Source organism: Maniola jurtina, chromosome 17 (genome assembly GCF_905333055.1).
Source record: "Maniola jurtina chromosome 17, ilManJurt1.1, whole genome shotgun sequence".
NCBI classification, from domain to species: Eukaryota; Metazoa; Arthropoda; class Insecta; order Lepidoptera; family Nymphalidae; genus Maniola; species Maniola jurtina.
Window position 1 is genome coordinate 8655554 of NC_060045.1, and position 11053 is coordinate 8666606.

General features: G+C 34.2%; 1 protein-coding gene across 5 annotated transcripts in view; it reads left to right on the forward strand.

Annotated features, from left to right (window-relative positions):
* The window catches only part of LOC123873597 (protein drumstick), a 51282-nt gene extending 44796 nt beyond the window's left edge, over nt 1-6486 (forward strand). For 4 of the 5 annotated variants that reach the window (XM_045918480.1, XM_045918481.1, XM_045918478.1 and 1 more), the window contains exon 3: nt 4054-6486. In XM_045918480.1, the coding sequence (XP_045774436.1) occupies nt 4054-4102 (49 nt within the window). In that variant the 3' untranslated portion in view covers nt 4103-6486. Of the gene's footprint in view, nt 1-3590; nt 3665-4053 lie in introns of all 5 variants that reach the window. The other variant, XM_045918482.1, reaches the window with a different exon arrangement.
* Nucleotides 6487-11053: the final 4567 nt, after the last annotated feature.

Below are 11053 nucleotides of genomic sequence, written 5' to 3' on the forward strand. Positions count from 1 at the left end.
ACACACATACACAAAAACTTTCGCTTTTATAATATTAGTGTGATTTCTTTGCTTTTCTGTTTAACTCTTCGTTATTTTGTGCGTCAATTCGGTTACCGTATCAGAGGGCCCTCCATGGCAACTTGATTGGCTTAGGCGGCTTAGTTTGAAGGTTTGGGAGAATGGCTAAGATCAGAAAGACCATAGGTTCCAATTCTATCGATGGATTCTCTTATTCTCTGTCTAGCTCTAAGCTTATCGCTTGTGATGATGTGAAGTGTCATTAACCATTTATTCAGGAGATAATCTTTTAAATTAATGCTAACTCTTATTTGTCAAAAACTCACTTTCTATAGAATTGATAATAATTAGAATTTAAGCGTGAAACTAAGTTTAATATTAAAGTTAAATGAAGATTAAGATTAATTATTTCGCTCACAAATAATCTCAAAATGTTAATTTTTTGTTCACTTTCACTAAGTAATCATATTATGAAAATCTACAATTCTCAATCGGAACACGATACCGGCGAAATCCTGAGAAACAATGGGAATGTCGGTGACATTTATGCAAACTTAATTAAGCGTACATCTGAACTATAATTTATCGATTCCAGTAATCGTAATTAAGCCTAGCCTTTGACGTGTCGATAACAAAGGGCCCAGGCCCCAGGCTTAATTGCGATGCGAAATCGATGCTCTACTAAGTTAGTGGAGTGGGTCATCGGTGCGGTGCTCTGTCTATGGTGCATTGTGATCTATTTAATTTTACTCTGATTTGACTGTACTGGGTACATCGGGTTTTATTTTATTTTACTCATGGTTCAGCCATATACAGTATGTTCCTCAGTAAGTGGAACCCCAAAAAGGGGTGAAACTAGATCATATAATCGACAAAAAATAGGAAAAAAATTATTAAAAAATATGATCATATTAAAAGTTATAAATCATATTTATCACTGATTTACACAGTCGTATCTATATATTCGTACTAAAATAGTAATTCTGACAGTGCGTTTATTGGTTTATTTATTATTCGCGTAATTTATTTCTATACTTTTCAAAACAATAACACACATGCATACCTAATCATAAAGATATAAGTTTGCATTCTTGAAAATAGACATATCATAGGTACTTTTTGTCCCGGGAATACAAAGACTTCTAGGAGATTAAAATAAAATGTATTAATTAAGTAGTTAATGCCTTTAATATTGTATAAAAAGTTTTAGTTTTAACTATCCAAAGCACCATATCAAAACCTTTTAGCCTAACTAGTGTGCACGTAGCCTTAGGCGTTACTTGACTTTATTTTGCCATTTAAAATAAAACCGGGGAATGCTAAAGAGCTGACATTACAACAGATCTAGGCACGGGTGTACGCTTTACAATGGTACACAATTGTTCGCGCGTTGTCCGAGGTGGCAATGCGGTTAATTAGCTTGGGAAATATCTCTCATTATACAGGCTGATCCTTTTCGGTTCTTTAATTATCTACTAAAAATAATAAACTATTTATTTAAAGAAAATACTTCCCGAAAAGATATACATATAGGTAATGCTGATGAATAAAACACTAATAATGGCAATATAAATGTTTGCGTGTATCCGGTGAGTAGGTAAATGGGAAAGAAGTGAAACTCGGTTTATATTCTTAAACGCTAACTATCCGGTGGAAATGTTTTTTTAATTTGCAACAGTTAGAAAACTAAAGCCACTGGCTGAGATGACTTTATATCCGTCACCGCAACTTCCCTCAATTCGGAAAATTTTCATAAAATCATCGTGTTACTCATTCTTACACGGCTAAAGGTTTACTTCAAATCTATGACGTCATATCCGCCACTGCTATTTCCGTCGATTTTCTTTAAATTACCTTCATACGGTATCGTCGTTACTTATTCCTAAGCGTTTAGAGAAGTTTCACTTCAAAAACCAATGTTAAACATTTACCCTGTATACAGAAACAAAGCGTTCCGTTCCCACAGTCGCACATACAGGGTGTTCGCTCACGAACTCGGCCGGTGTTGTTTCGCGCGGAAGTATAAATGCCTGTCACCTACGCCCTTTAACTGCGCCGCGGAGATTCGGCGAGAATACGATCGCTGTTACGATTACGTGAATTGCGCTATCGGCCCATTTGAATAGTTCAACGTTTACAATGAACCACACAGCGTGCGCAAGCTTTTGGATTATGTTGTTCTTTGCTGTTATTGCACTTGCGTTGATTTAAGTACCGATGGACTGATTATGATGCTTATAAAATCAATATTGCGTTTTGCGTGTCCTATTCTGTAGACTTGTATCATCTATGAGCCTCTTATGGTTTCATCAACTGCATTTTAAAAATATAAAATTTTTTCTTAGTAATCTTTTATAAAATGAATTAATAGATTAGTAAACCTAATAATTATTTTTTTAAATCTGATAAACTTGCAAAAAAAACCTAAGGAATTTTAGAAGAATACTTACAAAATAAAATAACAGAATGAGCCCTTAGCTCCCTGGTTCGATTTTATTATTGTTTTTGTCAATATTTTCTATAAGCGATTCCTCTGATAGGTATTAATAGCCGCTTCAGATCAGTTGTAGATTTGTAGGATTGTAGGCAAATGCCTACAATCCTACAAATCCTACAAAGTTCTAAGATCCGTTTACAAGAGATGCTGTATTTATTTTTATCTACCTACATTCTTACAACTTTTTGTATTCACATTCAACACAGATAAAGAATAACATGTAGAAATGTATATTTAGAAGGATTACGTACCTACTTCTTGATCTGTATTCAAAAGTTAGGATTTGGTGGACAAATCCTCTGTTTATTGTTAGGATAGATTATAATCTCGTTTTAGTTTGTAACGGTTTTTTAACACGATTCACTAATTCTTTTCTATCGAGTTCTTTTGCAATGTTTTGGTAACGGTATGGGTCCCTTATTTTAATCCTGATTTGAGGTTACTAACATTGTTTAAACTTTTTGGCACACTTTTTTGTTAGATGCACTTTTGGAATAACGGAATTTATGGTTACATAAATACTCTTAGACTAAGTTAAAATCTATAATACTATTGTTATGTATTTCACAGAAGCACCTAGTAATAAGATTATTTTCACTACTAAAACAATGTCGGAAATTTCAATTAGAATAAATTTTTGTACTGCACGAAATTTTTATTCCAATCATATTCAACAATAGCAATAGGTATACATACCTACTTGAAGACGAAAATACATCTACCTGTCTGCCTATTTGCTAGCTTTTTATAGCACATCTGTTCAACCGATTAAGATGTTTGGTACAGAGGTTGCTCACATCCCGAAGACGAATATAGGCTACTTTTTATCCCGCGAAATCGAAGAGTTCCAACTGGCTTTTTAAAAATCTAAATCCCACGCGGATGAAGTCGCAGGAATCGTCTAGTATAGGTATTAATAATAATAATTTATTGTTGAATATGAAACTTAAAAGCGTTAACTAGTATGATGCAGTTGATGTTAAATTGAAATTTCCTATAGAAAATATTATGTGAACTTCAGGTATTTTACACAATTTTAACAATTTTCAAAAATATCACTTTTGACTAATGATGTTTTTCTCAATTGTTGTAGATGTAGTCAATGCTTGTGGCGGTGAGGTGATGGAGAAGCACGATCATCAACAGCGGTCTCTCTTACACAATAGAGTAAGGTTCAACAACATGTCCATATACCTATCTTTATTGGAAAACAACCTTTATCACCTATATATATGATATAACAAATATCATCTTAAAATATTCAATAGTTCAAATTTAACATCATGTTAACAATGAAGTTGCTTATCTACGTCGTATTTTTGACATGTTTCTAATATGGAGACCGCATTAAAGCTCTAATTACTTCAATATTACTTTTTTTCAGTAAAATATAGAACAAGATCGTGCTTATTGTTTAGTCCACAAGCATTTCGCTTTGGTTTAACAATTTATTGGGCCATTTCCTTTGTCATTTTCAACTAAAATTACGCACATTTAAACCCAATATGTAATCATTTGTGTGAGGAAAGAAAATAACATGAGATATTTTGTTACAGAGAAATACACTACAATTCCAATAAGGAGACCATGAATATGAGATGGTGATTCACTATGCGATCACTCGAAGACCTGCGTGACGTAAACCACCTGGGATTTTAACAGTATTCTTGCTTCTATTGTTGTACCTACACCAGAATGGGTCATTGCAATGATTTAAAATAATATAATTGTAATTTAAAATGCTTACCGTCCGATAAATATTTAGTAAAGACAAACTACAAAGATGATAAAAATTACCTACAGTTCATCGTGTTTCGTTTTTAACATTGATAAGTTTTTATTCGCTATGTTAAAAATGAAATTCACTTTTAAATTTAAACCAATGTTTTATTAAAGGTTTACTGGACAGTAAGAGAAAAAATTGTAAATGCTTTTAGATGAAATCAATCTATTCGTTGTAATAATTCCGCCATGAAAGATAACTTAAAAATGTTTATCCTATCTTTTTGAGTAACTATTACAGCTAATAGTCAAAAATTTAAATAAAAAGTTCATTTTTTGAATTTGCTTTAAAACATTCTGGTATTTGTAAATAGTATTTATTAGAATAAGTGATGTTAGCATAATATAAACGGCTTAACTGCTTAGCTATTTTTTATGTAAAATAATATTTATATAATATTTAAAATATTGTTACTAATATAATCTTCTACGTAGAACGTAACATTGATAATATGCAAGGATATGAGTGGCAGAGAAAAAAATGTATGAAGGTGTTTCAGGACTACTTATAATAAAAGTATTTCCTTTAAATAATAACGCATATGTTCAAAATATTCATTTACTTACGGAAATTGCTAGATCAATTATAAAAAATTCATTCATTAAATCAACCATTACCTTAATACCTACTACGGGTACTGAAGAAAAAATAAATCAAAAAGTAGCATTGGACCTTTCTGTTTTTAGAATTCTGTAAGTCCGAATGAAAAACGCGACCCTTACCTATAGGATCACTCGTGTGTTTGTCTGTCTGTCTGTCCGTCTGTCATAGCCAACTTGTTCCGAACCTATTGGACTGAGTGATAGACTGATAGTACAATTAACATATTTAAACGTTCGGAACCCTCTCCACGCGAGTTCAACTCGCACTTCTTGTCCAGTTTTTTATGTTTCTTTTTTATATATTGTGTTATTATTCTAAGGATTTATTCTATTAATTATATAATATATCAAGCTTTTATATAACATTTCCTGTCGCTTTATGTACATTTTAAGGGTTGTTCCTAATGCTTAGAATTATGAGTATTTTTTTTTAATTTTAGTAATGACACGGCTAAGCCTTATTATATTGTAAGTTTTGCTATCGATTAAAATGTTTATGAACAATTTTCTGGCCTTATAAGTTAGAGATTGTTTATAGCTTTTCTAATTGAATTATATAGTAAATAATTATTACATAAAATACAGTGATAGATTTAAGTTGATAGATCATTTATGATTTTTTTGTTCTAAAACTTTCATTTATTTTAATCAAAAGAAAAATTATTTTCAAAAGTTATAACTGATATCTGGATTGGCTCGAAAATAAAAATGAATATACAGATTTTAAGTAACCATTTCTTTTAAAAATTTGCTTGCAAAGAACGTTTCTTTAATATATAGAGAAAAGTTATAGAACTGAAAAATTATAACACCATATTTATAGAGTACATATGTTATCCGGAACTACCTTTATTTCGTAAGTAAGCGAAATAATAAAGGTACAGTTTTACAATAAATGTGCCCAACAATGTCTTTACAAAATATATAAATATAAAGTTTATATATGAAACTGTTATAAGACTTAATCACATATTGTATGTTTAAATTATGCTTAGATTATGTACGTCTAGATATCTAAATAAAAACCACAAGATTAAATAAATCTTTCCATTCATCAAAAGAATGATTCCCAGGAACAATTACTATAATATTGTTCATTATTTTGTTCATTGTTCTAATTAAATAGTTAGTTCTAACAGACAAACTTCGTTAGAAATTGTGAACTAAAGTGACCGTTGATACTAGCACAGAGGTCTGATCCACAAAATTTATGTTGAATTCCCAGGAACAATAATTGTAATATTGTTCATTAATTTATGCATTAATGCATTGTTCCATCTAAATCGAATAGTACAGTTATGATTTAATTGTTTTTATCTTTGAAAACTAATTTTTATATCGACATCGCGTCCGTAGGTCTAGCAAGTAAATAATCTAAGCAATGCTTTAAAAATAATTAAAAATATATAATTATGGTGACAATTGCGGTGGTTAGAGAATATTCCATGTGCCAATATGTGACAGGCATATCTGTCGTTTAGCCATATTTTTATATAGATTTAGCTGTGTAAAAATTTATTATAATATTTTTAATGTTATAATAACTATGTATGTATTCCATTTATTGTGTAGATCGATGATAAATAATAAATAATGTATAATGACTTGCTTGTTTTTATTATGTATGTTTTATTTCCCCTTTTATAGTTACAACATCAACATGCCAATAAATATTTATTGGATACACGCCTACGCTTTTATAAAATATTAAATGAGGAATGAATTTTTACTGCTAAGTAGGTACCATGTGTTACGCAAGTATCTAAAATATTTGAATTGCAGCGATAAAAAAATAACGCGCCAATATTTGGTAAATAAGTTGCCGCGTTAAATCGTTGGCAATTGTTTAATTTTTTTTAATACAAAATAAATAGGCTATTTTGTATTTTAGGCTTTGTCCTTCCCCGGGGTGAAAGCTTTGCATCAAATTTCATCAAAATAGTTTAAACGAAATGGGCCGCGAAACGCTAGCAGACAGACAAACACAGTTTCGCATTTATAATATTAGTATGGAGTAAGTATAGATCATGATAATCAAAGAAATATTGCTGAGATCTAAATGAGTAAGTACCTATATTAGTTTCAAAACTATCATGTCATGACCATTGAGTTCAATAGAATAAGAGAAGCAAACCTCGTCAATCGGAGTGTAAGAAAATGCCATTAAATTATACCTATAATATCTTAAATGTTATAAATATCTTTATTATTGATAATAGACTAAAACAGGTCAGTTTACCTACTGAATGAAAAAAATCAAGACTGACAAACTCGTGCGCCACTTCACTTTGAGCGATAATGCTAGTGGATGTCTAGCACCAAAGCTTCAATGAGAACTTCAATCACCTCTAATTAGGTGACGCTCTCACACTTTTGGCTAAAATCCACTTCATCAATATCTACTAATACTTTTCTCTCATTTATTTATTTTTCACATTTTATCCTATTTTTAAACAACAAACAATAAAATAACAAAAACAACAGAAAAAATAACAGAAACACAGAAAGAACAAAAAATAAAATAACATCAACAACAAAATCAATAAATAACAGAAACAAAAGAGAAATAAAATAACATAAACAACAAAAAACTAAGGTAACGGAAAAAAAAACATTGAATAAAAATATGATAAAATGGCTCCCACTAGCAGCGGGGTGGGTTGGACCCAAGCCGCCAGTGGTCAGGGCTCCAGAGTGAGGAACCTCCTCACAATGCGTGCCGTCTCAAGAACCACTGCCTTCTGTATCTTACCCTTGATCCAACAGTTAAGCGACAGTTTCTTAAGATGTTGGTCGAAACTGTTCGCAATAAGACCGTGGACTGATACAACTATCGGTACAATAATCGCTGAGTCAACACTCCACATGGCGGTAATCTCGTGGGCCAGGTCCAAGTATTTCGATACTTTTTCCTTTTCTGCTTTCACAAGATTATCATCATGTGGAATAGTGACATCAACAATCATTGCTCGACGCGCTGATCGGTCAACTAGCACTATATCAGGTCTAGTGGCTACAATATACCTGTCAGTGATAACCAACCGATCCCAGTAAAGCAGGGCACTGCTATTTTCAAGAACTGACATAGAAATGCCCTGAGCAAGTACCGGGGGCTTACCTGTGATTCGGCCCATATGAAGGTGGAAGGTTCCTCTAGTAATATGACAACTCTATGGTCATGTCTACCAACCTCACGATATCGACGATAGTAATGTTTAATGATTAATCCGTATAAAGGCGCGTATCGGTCAGGTATTTTTGCGCGAACAGGTTTTCGCGTAACGCAGTAGCAGTCCGGCTGTGCGCGTTAGTCATCGCCTGTCCGACGTAATCTAAGCCCTAATTCGCACGAGCGTTAAAAAAGCGTTGCGTTAAAACCCGTCGTTGCGCTTAAAATACAAAGCGCGCGTTAAAAAAGCGTTGACGTGTGAACAGATACTTGGGAATGCATTTGTTCTATTTGAACGCTTTTTTAATGGACGTTAAAAAAGCTCTCGTGCGAATGAGGCCTTAGTACTGCATTCCCAAGTATCTGTTCACACGTCAACGCTTTTATACTTCTAGCGTCACTTTATATTTCTAGCGCAACGCCGGGTTTTAACGCAACGCTTTTTTAACGCTCGTGCAAATTACGGCTTACGATCAGTTCGAACTTCGAACATCGAACTAAGGTGAGTACTAACTACTAAGTAACTACTAAACTAGAAACGAAAATTGGATTTTCGAAAGAGAAATATAGAGCAAACTAGCTTCTAACTGCCCGCGTCTTCGTCCGCATGGACTACATTTTCAAAATCCTATTTTACCCCCTTAGGGGTCGAATTTTCAAAAATCCTTTCTTAGCGGATGTATGAACTATAAGCTAGTTTTAGCATATCGCTTCAAAAAGTTTGAGGTGAGGTTCAAAAGATCAAACCCTGAGGAATATAAAGATTAGATACTAAAATCGAACAGAAACTATTAGTTGTATAATAAATAGTAGAGACTATAGACTCTACTAGAGACATTCGTGCTTCCGAATCGTGGACTACCCAAGACGCAATCGAATAAAATAAATAACACCGCGAGTTCAGCAGAAGACCTCATGAGACTAATTTCGCTCACGGCGCGTTGATACAATGCGCGGAAGCGAATCGCCATTCGACGCTAGGAGATAAACGTGAGCTTTAACGTGAACTAATAAGTATAAGTTGCTTTTACCGACTTATGGGTCTATAGGTTCCTTTCTCACTACCTATACGGGATGACTGGTAAAACGTCACGATCCCGTTGAGATTTTTAGGGGTCCGTACCTCAAAAGGAAAAACGGAACCCTTTTAGGATCACTTTGTTGTCTGTCTGTCAAGAAACCTATAGGGTACTTTCCGTTGACCTAGAATCATGAAATTTGCCTGGTAGGTAGGTCTTATAGCACAAATACAGGAATAAATCTGAAAACCGCGAATTTGTGGTTACATCATCAAAAAAAATTAAAATGTCTTTCAATTTTCAAACTAAGATTACTATACCAAGTGGGGTCTCATATGAAAGGGCTTTACCTGTACATTTAAAAAAAGATTTTTATTTATTTTTATGTATAATAGTTTTTGATTTATCGTGCAAAATGTTGGAAAAATACCCGAGTACGGAACCCTCAGTGCGCGAGTCTGACTCGCACTTGGCCGGTTTTTGTCTTGCAGGATATCTTTTGGATAGGTATTTTTTCCTTTTAAGAAATGCGCCGCCCTACCATCACCAGGTGAGATCGTAGTCAAACGTTAGCTTACCAAAAGAAGAAAGAAGTCACAAATTAACTGTGACTAACATACATTAAGCAAGATCATTGCAACATAATTTTAACGGCGAATACGTGAGTCATCCGTTTCGCGAAGATCTCATCTGAGATGTTATCTTTGTATCCTACGGAAGCCTGAGCGGCGAGAAAGTACATTTTTATACTGTAACTCACATAGCTTCCCACGACATAGTTATATCGCAATCATGAGGTGTGTACTTATTTAGTAGGGTTCCGTACCCAAAGCGTGCCAACGGGATCCTATTACTAAGCCTTCGCTGTTCATCCGTATGTCTGTCTGTCCGAGGCACGGAGGAAATCAATAGGCCAAATTCGAACCTGCTAAGTCTGGATGCAGTCTAAAGCAGTAGATATAACTGCAATTTTGCAGCTGGCTTATAACTCGGTAAGTTTGCACCTCGCTGGAATTCGACGCCTCTCCCACTTCCCCGCTCACCTCCCCGCGGTCGCCTTGTCACGTTAGTACGGTTCGCATACCGTACCTAAGCGCCAGTGTGATGTAATCGATGCGAGCTGCAAACTAGCTTGACCGAGTAGTACAGTCCAAATGCAGACCCTTTGAAGGTATACCTAGACCACAGTGTAAAGATAGACACAGTAGTCCGACGCCTTTGGTCTCATGGTACATGACCTCTACTTAGGGCCCTAACTACGTAGGCCGGCTCGGGTCGCCTCTTTGTCGCTCACTTACCGCAGGATTGCTATGTCTAGACGTCTTGTCGAACCTGTAAATGTAGTTGCCTTCAAACTACGGTAATATTATATTACATCTCAGTGTGAACAGTGACATTTCAAAGTAGGGTGAGCGATATTTATATATTATATTATATTTCCGTAGTTTGAAGGCAACTTTACTCTGTGCTCAGAGTTTATAATATCTTCCTGCATAGTAATTACAAGCAAAAATAGCTAGTATCTAGTAGGTACCGTCTTCGTATGAATAATGATATATAACATAGTGTGTATGTGAACGAGGCTCATTAGGGTAACACCTACATGCGCCCACACAAGGCAGACGTTGTAATACAACTCTGCACTCATTGACCATCGTGTACAATAAAGCCTTATTTGGCTCTATTGTCGAGGGTAGCGTGGCCTAGTTGCAACTGCCTACTTAGCATTGAAGTAGAAATAATACTTCTAGATACCCAATAATATGGGACGATAACATAATGAATAGATGACCCCGATATTGTACATGTGAAAAACTTAAAGTTTTTAAAATCCTGTGGGAACTCTTTGATTTTTTGAGATTAAAAAAATCAATTTTCTTTCCCTGGATACAAGCTCACCTCTTTTTTATCTCTGTACCTTCCATCAAAATCGGTTAAACGTATAGATCAGGAAAAGCTAGCAGACAGACAAACATACAGACA